The following is a 19,691-nucleotide window of genomic DNA, read 5'->3' as shown; positions in this document are numbered from 1 at the left end:
TCAAAAAGTTAAGAAAGGACAGGGTACCTGGGTGGCTCAGTCAGTTAAGCAACTGACTTTTTATTTCAGCTCAGGTATCATTAGTCATGAGATCAAGCCCCACGTCAGGCTCTGTGGTGGGCGTGGAACCTGCTTAAGATTCTCCCTCTCCCTCTGCCCCTCCTCCCACTCGCACATGCACGCTCTCTAAAATAAGTGAATAAATCTTAAAAAAAAAAAGCCGGTAAAGGACAATAAAAGAGCTACAAACCAAGATTAATAAAAATAAAAGTAGGTTTTACTTAGGAAAAGAGCAGAAATCAATAAGTGAAAGCTGATTTATTGTGGAGAGGAAAAACTTAAAATAGCCACCATTATTAAGAAAAAAGCAAAGAAACAAATATTCAACTAATAAATCCTGAGAGGAAATAACCACAAAAACAAATTTAAAGTCTTATAATTACTTTCCTCAACTCTATACAAATCATTTTAAAATATTAATAAAATGGGTATTTTACAAAGAATGATAATTTACCAAAACAGACTCCAGAAGAGAGAGAAAATCTAAACAAACTAATTTTCACAGGAGAAGTAGAGGAAGTCCAATATATCTGTTAACCCAACCGCAAAACACTAGGACCTAAATAGTTTCATGGGAAAATTCCACAAAACCCATCAAAACTAGGCAATTCCAATGCTATTAAAACTACTCCAGAACATAGTCAAAAAAAGAAAGAAAAAAAGAAAGAAAGCCTTACATTCTTTTTATGAAGCAAGTATAACATTGCAGTAAAAGTTAACCAAAGATTTACAGAACAGGATCATTTATGAACATCAATGCAAAAATCCTAAATAAAATGTTAGAAAAAAACTGGGCAGTACATCTTTTAAAAATAATATATTATGGAGAGATATTCCATGTTCATGAATAGGAAGACTCAATAATGCCAAAAAGTCAGTTCTTCCCAACTTGATCTATAGATTCAATGCAATCCCAATCAAAATGCCAGCAAATTATTTTGTGGATGCTGGCAAACTGACTCTAAAGTTTATATGGAGAGGCAAAAGACCCAGAACAACCAACATAATATTGAAAAGAAAGAAACAAAGTTGGAGACCTGATACTACCTGACTTTTTAAGATTTACTACAAAGATACAGTAATCAAGACAGTGTAGTATTAGCAAATGAATAGACAAACAGATCAGTAGACCAAAATACAGAACCTAGAAACACACCCACATAAATATAGTCAATTGATCTATGACAAAGGAGCAAAGCCAATACAATGGAGCAAAGACAGTTGGTGGCGCTAGAACAACTTAGTATCATATGCCAAAAAATGAATCTAGACACAGACCTTATGCCCTACACAAAAATTAACTCAAAATAAATCACAGACCTAAATGTAATAAAAAGTAGAACTATGAAACTCCTAGAAAATAACATAGGGAAAAACCTAGACAACCTTCAGTATGGTGATGCCTTTTTAGGTAAAATACCAAAGATATGATCCATGAAAGAAATAACTGATAAACAGGACTTCATTAAAATTACAAACTTATGTTCTGTGAAAGACAATGTCAAGAGAATGAGAAGACAAACCACATATTGGAAAAAAATATTTGAAAAAACACATCTAATAAGGACTCTTATCCAAAATATCTGAAGACTCTTAATACCAAAATGAACAACTTAATTAAAAAATAGGTCACAGACCTTAACAGACATCTCATCAAAGAAGATATAGAGATGAAAAATAAGCATATGAAAAGATACTCCACATCATATATCAGGGTAACAAAAATAGTAAGATACCACTATACACCTATTAGAATGGCCAAAATCTAAAACACTGACATCACCAAATGCTGAGAAGGAAGCAGAACAACAGGAAGTCTCATTCTCTGCTGGTGGGAACACAAAATGGTACAGCCACTTTGGAAAACAGTTTGGTGGTTTATCACAAAACTAAACATACTCTTACCATATGACCCAGCTATTGTGCTCCTTGGTATTTACCCAAAGAAGCTGAAAACTTATGTCCACACAAAACCTGCACATGGGTGTTTATAGCAGCTTTATTCATAATTGCCAAAACTTGGAAGCAACCAAGATGTCCTTCAGTAAGTGAATAGATAAATAAAAGGTGGCACATCCAAACGATGCAATATTACTCAGCACTAAGAACAAATGAACTATTAAGCCATGAAAAAGACAAGGGAGAAATTTAAAGGCACATTACTAAGTGAAAGAAACCAATCTAAAATAGTGTGATCCAAAAAATAAAATAAAGGGCACCTGGCTGGCTCAGTCAGTAGAACATGTAACTCTTGATCTCAGGATTGTAAATTCAAGCCCCATGTTGAGGGGTAGAGATTACTTAAAACTGAAATCTGTAAAAAAAAAAAAAAAAAAAAAAAAACAGGGGCACCTGGGTGGCTCAGTAGTTGAGCGTCTGCCTTCGGCTCAGGTCATGATCCCAGGGTCCTGAGATCAAGCCCCACACTGGGCTCCCGGCTCCACAGGAAGCCTGCTTCTCCCTCTCCCACTCCCCCTGCTTGTGTTCCCTCTCTCGCTGTGTCTCTCTCTCTGTCAAATGAATAAATAAAATCTTTAAAAAAATAAAATAAAATAATTAATTAAAAATAAATAAAATAGTGTGATTCCTACTATATGACATTCTGGAAAAGGCAAAACTAAAAAGACTTTACAAAAATCAGAAGACAGTGACTGGGAAAACAAGAGGGGCTGATTTTTGTGACTTTTTACAACCAGCGGGGCTCAAAGACTGGAGTTGTAGAGATCTATGGCAAGGCCGGTGTGGAGCCCAGTGGGTGCTGCAGTGCTCCTGTGGAGAAGGAGCGCAGAGAGCCCAGGAGCAGATGGCAAGATCTGAGGATCCTCTGGGACACACTGAAAGAGATGGTTCCCCCTTCTTGGAGTGCATCTGGGAAACCCGGCAGGTGCCATTTCTCTACCCTGCCCCTCAGCAGAAACTAACTTCAGTGAGCAGCACAGTGCCAACACTGGTGGCCTAACCAGCTTACACCAAGCCCTGGCCCCCTGCAGGCAGTTGGTGCTGCTTTTCTTGGGCAAGTATGCCTGAGAACCAGTGCAGCAGGCCCCTCCCCCAGAAGACCAGCACAAACCTCAGCAGGCACCACGTCTACTGACCACAGAGTTCTGCAAAGCTTCAGCTCTAGTGGAAAGAGTATCAGGTCTCTTTTAACAAACAGACCAGGGCACACCTAGTTAAAATCTGCCACACTCTGGCCAACGTCCAAACACTCCACAGTGCAGGCAAGGAGAAACTCTGCAGATGACTGGCCTGAGGGGAAGAGCAGTAAAAACACAGCAGCAGAGCGCACACAGCATACGCCAGAGACCCTTCCTGAAGCACAAGACCCTGGACAGCATATGACCTCTTCTTTCCTAACACACTGAAGAAGACACAGACCTAGACAAAATGCTAAGACAGAGGAATTCATCTCAAAAGAAAGAACAAGAAAAGGTCAGAGCCTGGGATCTAATTGAAACAGACAGAATTAATATGCCTGATCCAGAATTTAAAGGAACAATCATAAGGATACTAGCTGGGCTTGAGAAAAGCATAAAAGATACCAGGGTCCTTCACCACAGAGATAAAAGACCTAAAAACCAGTCAGGCCCAATGAAAAATGCAATAAACACAATTTGAAACCCCCTGGATATAACACCACAAGGATGGAAGAATCAGAGGAACAAATAAGTGATATAGAATATAAAATTATGGAAAATAATGAAGCTGAAAAGAAGCGGGAAAGAACAATATTGGATCAATGTAGACAGGAAACTCAGCAACTCCATAAAACATAGTAACATTCATATTATAAGAGTCCCAAAAGAAGAAGAGAGGGTAAAGGAGGCAAAAGATTTACTTGAGGAAATTATAGGTGAAAACTCCCTAATCTGGAGAAGGAAACAGGAAGCACAGAGAACTCCCATCAAAACCAACAAAAGCAGGCCAACAGCAATATATACTGTAGTTAAATTGCAAAATACATATATAAGGAAAAAAATCCTAAGAGCAGAAAGACAAATGTCCCTAACTTACAAGGGAAGACAAATAAGGTTAGCAGCAGATCTACCCACAGAAACTTGGCAAGCCAGAGACGATGGCATGATATATTCAACAAGCTGAATGGGAAAAATATGCACCAAAAATACTCTATCCAGCAAGGCTGTCATTCAGAATAGAAGAGATAGAGAGTTTCCCAGACAGGGCACCTGGGTGGTTCAGTCAGTTAAGCGTCTGCCTTCGGCTCAGGTCATGATCCCTGGATCCTGGGATAAAGCCTAAGCATCGGGCTCTCTGCTCAGCCGAGAGCCTGCTTCTCCCTCTCCCACTGCCCCCTGCGTGCTCTCCCTCTCTATCAAGTAAATAAATAAAATCTTAAAAAAAAAAAAAAGAATGGATACTATACTTTGTCAAAAGCTTTTTCTGCATCTGTTGAGAGGATTATATGGTTCTTATCCTTTCTTTTATTATGTGGTATATAAGGTTGATTGATTTGCAGATGTAGAACCACCCCTGTAGCCCAGGAATAAATCCCACTTGGTCATGGTGAATAATCATTTGAATGTACTGTTGGATCCTACTGGCTAGTATCTTGGTGAGAATTTTTGCATCCATGTTCATCAGGGACACTGGCTTGTAATTCTCCTTTTCAGTGGGGTCTTTGGTTTTGGAATCAAGGTAATACTGGCCTCATAGAAAGTTTGGAAGTTTTCCTTCCACTTTTTGGAACACTTTGAGGAAAAATAGGTATTAACCTTTCTTTAACTGTTTGGTAGAATTCCCTTGAGAAGCCATCTGGCCCTGGACTTTTGTTTGTTGGGAGATTTTTTATTATGGATTCAATTTCTTTGCTGGTTATTGGTTTGTTTGAGTTTTCTATTTCTTCCTGTTTCAGTTTTTGTAGTTTATATGGTTCTAGGAATTTATCCATTTCTTCCAGATTACCCAGTTTGTTGGCATTTAATTTTTCATAATACTCTCTTATAGTCATGTGTATTTCTGTGGTGTTGGTTGTGATCTCTCCTTTCTCATTAGTGGTTTTATTTATTGGGATCCTTTCTCTTTTCTTTTTCATAAGTCTGTATAGGGGGGTTCATCAAATTTTATTAATTCTTTAAAAAACTAGCTCCTGGTGTCACTGATCTGTTCTACTGTTTTTTGTTTGTTTCTATTTCATTGATTTCTGCTCTAATCTTTATTATTTCCCTTCTTCTGCTGGCTTTAGGCTTCATTTGTTGTTCTTTTTCTAGCTCCTTTAGGTGTAAGGTTAGGTTATGTATTTGAGATTTTTCTTGCTTCTTAAGGTAGGCCTGTATTGCTATATACTTCCCTCTTATAACCATTTTTGCTGCATCACAAAGTTTTTGGACCATTGTGTTTTCTTTTTTTTTTTTTTTAAGATTTTATTTATTTATTCATGAGAGACAGAGAGAGAAAGAGAGAGAGAGAGGCAGAGGGAGAAGCAGGCTTCCCGCAGAGCAGGGAGCCCGATGCGGGACTTGATCCCAGGACCCTGGGATCATGACCTGAGCCGAAGGCAGACGCTTAACCATCTGAGCCACCCAGGCGTCCTGTATTTTCATTTTCATTTGTTTCCATGTATTTTTAAATTTCTTCTTTAATTTCCTACTTGACCCATTCATTCTTTAGTAGGATACTCTTTGGTCTCCACGTATTTGTGGTCTTTCAAATTTTTTTGTGGTTGACTTCAAGTTTCATAGCGTTGTCGGAAAATATGCACGGTATGATCTCAATCTTTTTGTGCTTGTTGAGGCCTGATTTGTGACCTAGTATGTGATCTCTTTTGGAGAAATGTCCCATGTGCACTCAAAAGAGAATGTGTATTCTGCTGCTTTAGGATGAAATGTTCTGAATATATCTGTTAAGTCCATATGGTCCAATGTGTCATTCAAAGCCATTGTTTCCTTGTTGATTTTCTGCTTAGATCTATCCATTGCTATAAGTGGGGTGTTAAAGTCCCCTACTATTACTGCATTTTTATCAATGAGTTCCATTATGTTTATTATTATTTTATATATTTGGGTGCTCCCAAGTTGGGGGCATAAATATTTACAATTGTTGGATTTTCTTGTTGGATAGACCCCTTTATTATGATATAGTGCCCTTCTTCGTCTCTTGTTATAGCATTTTGTTTAAAATGTGGTTTGTCGGGACACCTGGGTGGCTCAGTCGGTTAAGCGTCTGCCTTCGGCTCAGGTCATGATCCCAGGGTCCTGGGATCGAGTCCCACATCGGGCTCCTTGCTTGGCAGGGAGCCTGCTTCTCCTTCTACCTGCTCTGCCTGCTGCTCCCCCTGCTTGTGCTCTCTCTCTCTGACAAAAAAAAAAATAGTGGTTTGTCTGATATAAGTATTGCTACTCAGGCTTTCCTTTGCCATCCATTTGCATGGTAAATATTTCTCCATCCCCTCATTTTCAATCTACGGGTGTCTGTAGGTCTAAAATGAGTCCCCTGGAGGCAGCATGTAGATGGGTCTTATTTGTTTTATCCATTCTGACACCCTCTGTATTTTGATTGGAGCATTTAGTCCATTTACATTCAGAGTAATTACTGATCTGAATTTAATGCCATTTCATTACTTGTTTTGTCATTGTTTCTGGAGATTTTCTCTGTTCCTTTCTAGTCTTTGTTGCTTTTGGTCTTTCTTTCCCACTCAAAAGGTGCCCTTTAATATTTCTTGCAGGGCTGGTTTAGTGGTCACAAACTCCTTTAGTTTTTGTTTGGGAAACTTTTTGATAAAAACCTCAACAAGGTAGGGATAGAGGGAACATACCTCAACATCATAAAGGCCATATACGAAGGCCCACAGCTACTATCAGCCTCAATGGGGAAAGACCCTCTAAGGTCAGGAAGAAGACAGGGACGTCCACTCTCCCCACTGTTATTTAACACAGTACTGGACGTCCTAGCTTCAGCAATCGGACAACAGAAAGAAATCAAAGGCATCCACATCAGCAAGGAAGAAGTCCAATTTTCACTATTTGCAGATGACATAGTAGTCTATGTAGAAAACCCAAAAGACTGCACCAAAAAAACTGTTAGAACTGATAAACAAATTCAGTAAAGTCTCATGATACAAATCAACATATAGAAATCTGTTGCATTTCTATATACCAGTAATGAAGCAGCAGAAAGAGAAGTCAAGGAATCGATCCCATTTACAACTGCACCAAAAACCATAAGATACCTATGAATAAACCTAAACAAAGAGGTAAAATACCTGTACTCTGAAAACTATAGAAGAACACTTATGAAAGAAACTGAAGATGACATAAAGAAATGGGAAAACATTCCATGCTCATGGATTGGAAGAACAAACATTGTTAAAATGTCTATACTACCCAAAGCAATCTATACATTTCATGCAAGCCCTATCAAAATACCACTAGCATTTTCCACAGAGCTAGAACAAACAATCCTAAAATTTGTATGGAACCACAAAAGACCCCAAATAGCCAAAGTAATCTTGAAAAAGAAAAGCAAAGCTGGAGGCATCACAACTCTGGACTTCAAGTTATAATACAAAGTTGTAGTGATCAAGACAGTACAGTAATGGCACAAAAACAGACACACAGATCAATGGAACAGAACAGAAAACCCAAAAATGGACCCACAACTGCATGATCAACTAATCTTTGACAAAGCAGGAAAGAATATCCAATGGAAAAAATACAGTCACTTCAACAAATGGTGTTGGGAACCTGGACGGCAACATGCAGAAGAATGAAACTGGACTACTTTCCTACACCATATACTAAAATAAATTCAAACTGGATGAAAGACATAAACGTGAAACCGGAACCATCAAAATCCTGAAAGAAAACACAGGCAGTAACCTCTCTGACATAGGCCATACCAACTTCTTACTAGATACATCTCCTGAGGCAAGGGAAACAAAAACAAAAATGAATTATTGGGACTTCATCAAGATAAAAAGCTTCCGTATGGCAAAGGAAACAATCAACTAAAAGGCAACCTTCAGAATGGGAGAAGATATTTGTAAATGACATATCTGATAAATGGTCAGTATCCAAAATATATAAAGAACTTATTAAACTCAAAAAAACAAATAATCTGGTTAAAAAATGGGCAGAAGACATGACTAGACGTTTTTCCAAAGAAGACATACAGATGGCTAACAGACACATGAAAAGATGCTCAACATCACTCATCATCAGAGAAATACAATTCAAAATTACAATGAGACACCACATCACACCTGTCAGAATGGCTAAAATTAACAACACAGCAAACAACAAATGTTGGCAAGGATGCCGATAAAGGGGAACCCTCTTGCACTGTTGGTGGGAATGCAAACTGGTATAGCCACTCTGGAAAACAGTGTGGAGGTTCCTCAAAAAGTTAAAAATAAAACTACCCTAGGATCCAGCTATTGCACTACTAGGTATTTATACAAAGGATACAAAAATACTGATTTAAAGGGATACATGCACCCCAATGTTTATAGCAGCATTATCAACAATAGCCAAATTATGGAAACAGGCCAGCTGTCCAATGACTAACAAATGGATAAAGAAGATGTAGTATATATATACAATGGAGTATTATTCAGCCATTAAAAAGAATGAAATCTTGCCATTTGCAATGACGTGGATGGAACTAGAGAGTATCATGCTAAGCAAATTAAGTCAGAGAAAGACAAATACCATATGACTTCACTTGTAGGTGGAATTTAAGAAACAAAACAAATGAACATGGGGGGCAGGGAAGCAAATCAGAAAATAGCCTCTTAACTATGGAGAACAAAATGAGGGTTGCTGGAGGGTAGGTGGGCAGGGGAATGTGTTAAATAGGTGATGGGTATTAAGGGCACTTGTTGTGATGAGCACTGGGTGTTGTATGTGTGATGAATCACTAAATTCTACACCTGAAACTAATATTACACTGTACTGTATGTTAACTAAATGGGATTTAAACAAAAACCTGAAACTAAAAAAAAAAAAAGTTGTGAACCTAAAACTACTCTAAAGAAATTATAATAATAAAGTCTTTAAAAATAATAACAACAATACATTAAGATTAAGTAGGGCTTATCATATCAGGATATATTTTCATATAATTCATGAGATAAACAAATCTAACAGAAAAAGATAACAGTATTATACCAATAGTACATAAAAAGCCATTTGACAACACTGAACACCTATTCTTTATCAGAAACAAAACAACTCAGTAAATATAGAGCCAGACACTTGTTTAACCTGATAAAATAGATTCCAGACTCAAAGGCAATATATTATACTTTGGAGAATCACTAGAAGCATTCCTATTCAAATCAAGAAGAAGACAAGGATTCCTATAACTATCACTAGAATTTAAAACTGTACTCATGCCTAACTGGATCAGATAAGAGAAAAATTAATGTATGAAAAATCTACAGAGGAAAACTATGTCTATTTATACTTAATATGATTAAATACTTAGAAAATCCAAGAGAATCAACTGTTATTACAAACAGTAACAAAATACAGTGAGAACTGTAAAAAATTAGTATACTAAAATTAACAGCTTTCAAATTTAAAAACTCATCTTGGGGGCGCGCCTGGGTGACTCAGTCGTTATGCGTCTGCCTTCGGCTCAGGTCATGATCTCAGGGTCCTGGGATCGAGCCCCGCATCGGGCTCCCCGCTCCGCGGGAAGCCTGCTTCTCCTTCTCCCCCTCCCCCTGCTTGTGTTCCCTCTCTCGCTGTGTCTCTCTCTGTCAAATAAATAAATAAAATCTTTAAAAATAAATAAATAAATAAAATTAAAAATTAAAAATTAAAAATTAAAACTCATCTTATATAAAAGGCATCTGCTAAAGTCCTACAGGTAACATCACCCTTAATGGTTAAAAACAAACTTTTCCTGCTCCAAAGAAAAGGAACAAATATGGCTGTTCACTCTCACTACTTCCATTCAACATTAAGAGGCTCTAGTGCCCCTTTTTCACAGATGACATGCTTGTCTATGTAAGAAGAGCCGATGAAATCTACAAAAAGCTAGTAGAGGAATAAGTGAGTTTAGCAAGACTGCAAGAAAAAAATTAATATACAAAAATCAATGTATTACTATACATTATCAACAATTAGAAACTGAAATTTTTTTAAATACTATTTATATCAAACAGTATGAAATAAATCTGAAAAAAGTCAGATGAGTAAAACCTGATCCTTAAAACTACAAAAATGTCTGAGAGAAATTAAAGACCTCTAAAATAAAAGGAGAGAAATACCAGGTTGATGAACTGGAAAACTCAACATTGTTAGGGTATCAATTCTTCCCCCTAAATTGACCCATATATTCAAAGCAATTCCAATCCAAATTCCAGCATGCACTTTGTAGATACTGACAAGCTTATTCTAAAATTCATATGAAAATGCAGAGGCCTAGAATAACCAAAACTTCAAAAAAGAAGTACAAAGTTGGAAGATAATCCTGTCTCATTCAAGATTTCATTTGAAAAGTAATCAAGATAGTATGGTGCTAGTGTAAAGACAGACAAACACAATCAAGGGAACAGAACAGAGACTAGAAAAAGACCCAAACATATGACAACTTAGTTTTCATAAAGGTGCAAGAGCAACTCAATGAAAAAAGGACAGTCTCTTCAATAATTGGTGCAGAAACAATCAGATATTCATATGCAAAACAAATAAATAAAAATCTACCAAATGACTAAAAACAACTCAAAATGTCTAAGCTATGGAATAAATTATAGTACACTGATAAGATGGAAATCTGCACATCTGTTAAAAAAATGATCTCTACATACCAATAGGGCAAGGGGACTTGAAATATATTGTTAAGTAAAAAAAAGCAAAGCATAGAACAGTGTGTTAAGAAACACCTCTTGGATAAGGTTGGTAAGAATATTAATAAATGTATTTGCTTATATATGCAGAGGAAAATTCTGACGGATACAGTTAGTGCTAATGGCAACAGTTATTCTTCTGAGGTGATGAATAGGAAACTTTCAGAGAAACTTTGCTGCATGACTCTTAACATTTTGTAAACCATATTAATCCATTTAAATAATTCTTTTTTAATTGGCCTTCAAGCTGTAAATACAAATAAGTTGTAATTTATATGCAAGGGCCAATACCGAATTGAGTGGATATGAGCAGAAGCAGGTAAGATACAACAAAAATTTACATCATCTAGCATGTGGGATTATGCTAGAAAGTAGCTTAAAACACGTAATTGCATATGTTGCTATACTTCTTATATTATTCTCTCATAGCCACTCTTCTCCAAAACATAATTTCATGCACATTTTTACTGTCAGATACTATGTAGCGGTTAAAAATAAATGGCAAACCTCTAAGCACTGACCTGGAAATATTTCCAAGCCACAATATTAAGTGAAAAAAACAACAATCCAAAAAGATTCAGTATGAGCATTTTAAGTATCAAAACAACAGGAAGAAATAAAACTCTCAATATATGTGTGTATGCAAATGAATTTTTTAAATCAGAGTATGCACCAACCACTGGTGACCTTCAGAAGGCCTAACAGGTGATTTTCACACTATACCATTCTTTACTGTTGATAGCCTTCTAAAAAACATAACATAGATCGTGAATCAAAAATTATTATGAGAAACAAGAAAGTAACCCAGTTTAAGTTTCTACCACTGAGAATCTTACTCTGGAGAAGACTTGGGAATTGTACATGTTTGTCCAGAATAGTGCTATATTCAATTAAAATAATTTCTGAAAAAATCAAGACAACTGGGCAGTAAAATGTCATTCATATTCCTCTCACAAGCTGAATTATGACACACTGTAAGTACTAATTAAAAAATTTTACCTTTCTTGAAGTATAGATGTCAAAAAATGGCTTATTTCTGACACTAAATGGTTCCTGTGTTTTGTCAATGAGCCCAGTCTTCATTTTTTCATGTCGAGGACTTATTATTTCTCTTTCTATACACTGCAGACGAATATTAAAATCACAATCTCCAACTGGCTGTGCCTGAATTAAATGAGACAATTATTTAAATTTCAACACTGAAAACTATCTTATCAGCATAATTATTAAGGCTGTCACAGTATACATAGCAGTCTATGTAAAGAGCATCCTTTGGAGTTGTCCAATGCACAGCCCGCACAACCACACATGCCAGTCCTGATTTCACTAAACACACCTAAACACATACACGGTTGTTTATTTTAAAATTGTAAGTGCATAAAATAGTATGGGAGAGTGGCATAAATCTTCTCTAATATAAGTCGGTCTGAAGTTTTCACATCTGAATTAAAGTACTAATATACTCACTAATCATTTTATTATTTGAATCAGTAAAATTATATGAATTAGTAAAATCTGTATAAAACTACAATCCACATAATTCAGGAAAGTATAAGCAAATAACACATCAGAATAAGCAACACAATCACTTTGTTGCTTAAAGCACTAATGCTTTACAGACATCAATAAGTAAAAGATAATTATTAGACAAATACATGCTCGACTCTAAAAACTAATATAGAACAAAGTCTCCATAATATACTCAATTATAGTTATAAATAAAGTTCTCCATATATAGTATATATACAATATGGTACATATATGTGGTACAAATGATTCGAACCATAAAGTAAAAAGTGCATAGACTTTTTCTGTAAATTGAAGGTAGAGGCTTACCCTATCTTAATGGCATATAATAATACAGCCTCTAACATTTCATCTGGGTGACAGTAACCGTCCAGATTAATAGCATCACCTCATATCAAGTACCCCTCTTCTTTACTTTGCAATTGGACACCCTTCCATAAATTTTTCTCACCTTTTCCTCTTCTTCCTCTTCTCTAATCTATACTACTCAACTAACATTTACACAACCCAGTGTTTCCAAATAGGTAGGTGACAGTATTTGCTTAAGCTGTGGACATTAAATATGCCTTAAGGAGGATCTTTTCTATTGGAAGGATGACAATTTTTATACTCAGCAAAGAATAAGGAGCAAAACAAAGCAAGTAAGCCCTAGGTACGAGGTAGTTTATGTTCCCTTTACACAAAGGCATACAACTGTTTGCAAAAGGTATGTATTGAGGAAACATCAGTAAATAATCACAAAGTCCATGTGTAATCTTTTCCATGTCACCTACATCATCAATAAGGTTAAAAAACCTAAAATATTAGGCTTATTTATTTGACCGATTAGATGAATTCAGACCCCTATAAAGTTAATGTGGAACAAGCAAGTCATCTGTTTTTTTTTAAAAATAGTCTAACAATTGTCTAAAAATACTTAAGTAGTCTAAATTCTCTCCTAAATACTTTTCACTTAAAAAAATATATATACAGTGTGTGTGTGTACACACACACAGACACACACAAATCAAAACAACAAGAAAAAATTGAAAGCAAGTTCACCTTCAAATCTATGCTGCCTATAGGAAAGGAAGCATTTGTTAGGTAGATGTTAAATCACTGAAAACAGACAACAGAAAGAACTCAGTAACTACTAACTAACTTGCTTCCTAGTTTTGAATTCTTTCTCACTTCAAAATACTACCCATGTTGCCACTGGAGTTATCTTTCAAAACAATGAAAGTGTGATCCTATCATTACCCTAACTAAAACCCTTCAAAAGTACCCTATTACATCCAGAACTAAGCTAAAATGCCTTATTCAAGTCACCTGGCCCCCTATTCAACAATCTATTCACATTTCTTGCTGTGTCCCACATCCCACCACACATCAAGTACACTAATAACCTCGAATGCTCATGACCTCCATGATTCTATCCTTCAAAATTAATCCATGTAACTTTCTCTATCTGCAAGTCCACACTTCTATGAGTCAACTTTACCCTGGTTAAACTGAAATATTCTCACCTCTCTAGTACCTTTCATATATTCCAGTATCTCTAATATACCTTTACTGTTGTTATACTATTATAATTATTTCTTTACATTTATTTCTCATCCATAAGATCGATGGTCCACAAATTTCTTTTGATTTTGTACCCAATCTAAGTACATATCCTAACAAATGCTTACAATTTATGCACGTTAATTTTTAATGAGCTGCATACAAGTACAACTGTGTATGTTATAAAACAGACAAAAATTGAATAAACAGACAAAAAATAAACAAAAGTTCTACTTTCTTCCCCAATCCCACTGCTGAAATGGCCTTCTTTGGAGGCCAATGTACTGAATTACGAATTCCCTGAAGGCAAGAAATTATGTCTTATTCATCTGTGTATATCCAATATCTAGAACAACAGTTGACATATAAAAGATGATCAATGAAATTCTTGCTGGACAAAATAAACTAAGGGAACTAAAAAGATTTTAACTATTTTTTCAAAACATCATTTTTTTCTAATAGTGACCTTGATTTGGTGATTCAAAATAAGCTGATTAATCATAACGGCTCAGTAAATTAAAGAATTAAATATATGATGCTTTCGATTATAAATATATCCTAATATCAGAAATGTGAGGGAAATGTGACTTTAAAATCAATGAAATATGGCAATAGGCACTCAACAAATACTTATTGAGTAAATAATTATAGACCTAGTAAAAGCATAACTTAATAATTTTTACAGCAAAATATGGATGAATTTCCTAAACAAGACACAAAATCACAAACTTTGAGAAGGTCTAGTAAGTCTGATTTCATGAAAATGAAAAACTCCCCCGTGCATCAATAGATACTAATTTGCAAAAGATACTGTTTGTCACATACATAACCAAAAAAGGATTAGAATGAAGAAAAGATAATTCCTACACATTAAGAAGATTGACAACCAAATAGAAAAAATAGAAAATTATTCGAACTTACAATTAAATCTCAAAAGAAAAATCCAAACAAGTAAAAATGAACGTATGAATCAGGCTTAACTTCATTAGCAACAATGGAAAAGCAAATTAAAACAAGATCAGATGCCATTTCACACATATCCAATTAGCAAAAATTTTAAACTCTGATAATACCAACTGTGGTAAGTTGTTACACCTACTTCTGAGAGGAATTCAGCAATGTAGCAAATACACCTGAAGTTGCCAATTCAGTCAGAATCTCTATGATGTAGGTAGGGGTGAGGAACTGTACTTTTAAAAACACCTCAGGTGCTTACATCCCAAGAATGAGAATTGTCCTAGAGAAATCTGATGTATGCACACAAGAATATATAAACTGTTTAATAGTAGTATAACAGCAAAATATGGAAACTCAAATGTTCACCAAAAGGAAAAAAGACAAATTCTGTATATTTATACAAAGCAATACTCAATAGTAATTAAAGGGAATGAACTAAACCTATCTGTATTAATACAGAAAATCTCAACAAAATAATGTGGAGTAAATGCTCGGTACCACAGTACAGTACGGTATTTATATAACACTATGAACTTGCACAACAATACCACATATATTTTATGGACACACACATAGGTAGTAAGGTTATTAAAAACATTCATGGAAATAATAAACATCAAATATAGGGTAGAAGTTGCTTCTGGGTAAGAGGGTCAAAAATAGAATAAGTGAGGTGTGCATGAGAAACTTCTACTGGATCTGTAATGATTTATTTCTTATTAAAAAGAAAGTGGAGTAAAAATGACAAAATGTTAAGCTTTAACAAATCTGGTGGTTAGTACATGTGTATTCCTCATATTATTCTCTATACTTTTGTATACTCTGAAATGTTTCATATTTTTTTAAATTAGAAGGCTGTTGTCAAAGACAAAGTTCCCAGGCTAAGAAGTGAACCTGCACAGAACACATATTAAAGCAGAGCTCAGCGTCAAAAGGCACAGGAGACAAAACTCCCACATTCACAACAAAACAATGCCACCCCAACCCTTTATGTCTCATTATGGGCCAATGAACATTATTCCAAAATCTATGATAAGAGTAAGCCAATTCTGGAAAGCATTACTTCTGAGGCATTTAGTAATCACAAACTGATGAAATTAAAATTTGATGGTTTCTGACCTTGAGTCTCTTAAATAGGAAATGGTTTGAAATCTATAAATTCAACAGAAAATTAAATACGTACATTGAAAATTTTCAGGAAAAAAATGCCTTTAAAGTGGAATAATGCAATCCTGAATCTCAATACTGTAATTTAAAATATATACCCAAAAAGGAACTTTAAAAAATTTTTGTTATAAATCTTCAAAATCCTAAAACTTAAACTTTTAATTCCAGAATTCTTAATTGCTTTCAGTCTAGTTTGAATACTAAATGACTATGCAATTTGAATAATACATGTCTAGAGGAATGATTATACCTTTTCATAGATGTACACTACTGAAAGAGTTTCTCACATTTACAGAAGTCATCTTGTACCGCCTAAATAGACACTGATACTATAATTAAACGTAAACAGGCAGATTCTTGGCTTGTCTAAAACTATAGGAAAGGGATAGAAAATATAATTCCCTTTTTTTATATCTATTTATAACAGAATTTTATATTTTGTTTTTAAGTTTCCTGCCTGTACTCATGAATAACATATTTGTGTCCCCAAGTTATACATTCAATACCCATAATCAGTTTCTCTCTCTCTCTTTTTTTTAAGTGATAGTAATAAAATCTGTGGACTCCTTTTTTTAATCGTGTACAGGATAACTAAAACCAAGAGTTTCCATCTTAAAAAAAATTCTTATTTTATCAGTTAAACTATCTTTCTTTACTCACTTCAAGTATCTAACAAAATCTAAAGACAAAGGAATGTGCAAAATTATTATTAAAGTATCAAATGAGTAACTAGAGTCACAATTTTTCTTTCCTACTTCTCTAAGGCAGTAACACTTTTTATTTGTAAAAACATTATCTGTTATCTCAGGGACAATTTTTATTTTATAAATTATATTAAAGGTACTTACATTGAATTTAATTATGTCATATATCAAATATCTAGGAACGGCCTGTCCATTTACTCTGTCAATAATCATTTCCTTGAAAGAGAAAAGAAGGTTAAGTTTCTTCATACTTTAATGGCAATTTCTTCAATTTGATTCAAATAAAACATACACAAAGAAAGCACATAAACCATATATATACAACCTGATAAAACATTAAAATGAACACACTTATACCCAGATCAAATCAATAGACTGTCAACATCCCCAAACTCCCTGTCATCAATTTACTCTGTATTGAAGTAAAATATGACAATATCTCATTATGTTTTTCTACTTGAATTGCTATGCTATATTTTGTTTTATGTTTGAGTTCCTAAGCAACTATCAGAACAAAGAAACTACAAATTTTAAATTCCAAATATGAAGAATATTTTTTTAAATAATTCTGTGTGGCACCTGGGTGGCTCAGTTGTTGAGGGGTCTGCCTTCGGCTCAGGTCATGACCCCAGGGTCCTGGGATCGAGCCCCCAGTCGGGCTCCCTGCTCAGCAGGAGGCCTGCTTCTCCCTCTCCCACTCCCCCTGCTTGTGTTCCTGCTCTTGCTATCTCTCTCTGTGTCAAAGAAATTAATAAAATCTTTTTTAAAAAATCATTATTGCTTTAAATTTTGTTATAGGCCACTACATCACAAAATTTGTAGGTATAAATGGTGCCCTTATTGTAAAATATATTCCCCATGCAACCCATGCAGTCTTTCTTGGTCCCATGTCTCTCTACTATGATCAAACAGAACAGGACAAGAGAATATATTACATATATAGCCATGAAGTGAAGAAAAAAAAAAAAAAAACTTAAATTCTGCTTAGAATTATTTTAAAATTATTAAAAGATAGGGGTGCCTAGGTGGCTCAGTCATTTGAGTGCCTGACTCTTGGTTTTGGCTCAGGTCGTGATCTCATGGGTCATGGGATCGAGCCCCACATACGGCTCCACACTCAGTGGTGAGTCTGCTTGGAGATTCTCTCCCTCTGTCCCTCTCCCTGCTGTCTCTCTCTCTCTTCCCCACACTCTAAAATAAATAAATCTTTTTAAAGAAAGATTATAGGTATATAATGTAGTATTTCATAAAATTTTAATTCTTAATACATTTTGACCTAATATTATTTTTCTTTCCTCATATTCTTCCCAGGAAACTACGCAGGGTTTTTCTTAACTAATTCCATGACAGAAAATCCACAAAAAACACCTAAAATTACAAAGAACACAGTGATGTAGGACAGATATACTTTGTTAAGAAACTATAATTAATTAATTACTTTCCCAAATACGTATTTGTTAACCTGCAGACATTTATGGTTATCATCCTGAACCCAACACATGGCATAAACTGAATCACTTTATTATCTTACACTGTTTACTAAATATTTTTACTTAAATACTTGTATCTGAGAATTTTATAAACCATCAAGATGGCACCAAAAACAGGTTTCAATTCATTGTTATTGTCAAAAGTGTGTGGATGGAAATTAAGTGAACTTCCAAGTTCAGATAACAGACATCACAGAATTTCTCTCCCAAATTATCTGATGAAATGAGCAAAAACATGTATTTCTTTGAACATTAAAAAATGGCAAAACGGAAAATTTATTATCAGCAAGCAAAACAAGTAAAAATAAATATACAAGTAACAATTAAAAACTGAAAACTACCAAGACTGTGGTAAAACAAAAAGGCACAGCAGGGTTCAGCTCCAAGCCCACTAAACCCCGAGAAGCCCTACTTGTCAACTGACAAATTCTTGATAATTGTCACTATTACACTCAAATATAGATAGAAACAAATTCAGCAGTTATTCTTGTCTTCTTTTTTTCTCTCTTCTGATTGGAGTAAAAAAAATAGCACAATACTCTGTGCCTAAAGAAACACTCCTGGACTCCACAATGAATTGAAGAAATAACCTGAGCATTACTGGAATGATATATGGCTCCCAATTAGCTGAAGAAAACATTCGCTAAAAGCTTTTTAAAAAGAACAGAACCCAGGGATTCTAACAAAAGACCCAATAAACTAGGCTGAGCTCTTCCCAAATGACCTCCCCACCACAATGTCCCTCTTCCCCAGAGCTGCCATCATTACCCTAGGTTACAGAAAAGTAGATAAACATAAAATACCTCAGCTTAAAACTTAGTTAAGAAAATTGGAACCCTTCTGTACTGTTGCTGGGACTGTAAAATGGTAAAACCACTATGAAGAGTGGTGTGACAGTTACATCAAAAAGTTAAAAATAGTACCTCCATAGGATCCAGCAATCTCACCTCTGGGTATATATCCCAAGAACTGAAAGCAGGGTTTTGAAGAGATATTTGCACATCCATGCTTACAACATCATTATTCCAACAGCTAACAGGTGGGAGCAGCCCAAATATCCATCAACAGATGAATGAATGAATAAATGTGGTATACAGATGTAGCAGAATGTTATTCAGCCTTGAAAAGAAATCTATCACATGCTGCAACATGAATAAACCTTGAAGACACTATGCTAAATAAAATAAGCCAGTCACCAAAAAGGCAAATCCTATATGACTTCACTTACATGAGGTATCTAAAGTAGTTAAAATCACAGAAATAGAAAGTAGCATGATGTTCTCACAGGCATACAGGTAATGAGAAGCTATTTAATAGGTACAGAGTTGGAGTTTTACAAGATAATGTTCTGGAGAGCTGTTGCACAAAAAGGTGCATATAGTTAACACTACTGAACTGTATCCTTAAAAATAGTTAAGATAGTAAATTTTA

General features: G+C 35.1%; 1 protein-coding gene across 2 annotated transcripts in view; it reads right to left on the bottom strand.

The window, feature by feature from the left end:
* RNGTT (RNA guanylyltransferase and 5'-phosphatase) overlaps positions 1–19,691 on the bottom strand; it is a 314,738-nt gene that overhangs the window by 187,670 nt on the left and 107,377 nt on the right. For both annotated transcript variants that reach the window (XM_021693072.2, XM_044917197.1), the window contains exons 10-11: positions 16,915–16,986; positions 11,873–12,037 (exon numbers count right to left, since the gene is read on the bottom strand). In XM_021693072.2, coding sequence (XP_021548747.1) covers positions 11,873–12,037; positions 16,915–16,986 — 237 coding nt within the window. The remainder of the gene's footprint in view (positions 1–11,872; positions 12,038–16,914; positions 16,987–19,691) is intronic.

This window comes from Neomonachus schauinslandi, chromosome 8, assembly GCF_002201575.2.
Source record: "Neomonachus schauinslandi chromosome 8, ASM220157v2, whole genome shotgun sequence".
NCBI lineage: Eukaryota > Metazoa > Chordata > Mammalia > Carnivora > Phocidae > Neomonachus > Neomonachus schauinslandi.
The sequence above is the reverse complement of the archived record's forward strand: the minus strand, read 5'-3'. Positions and strand labels throughout refer to the sequence as shown.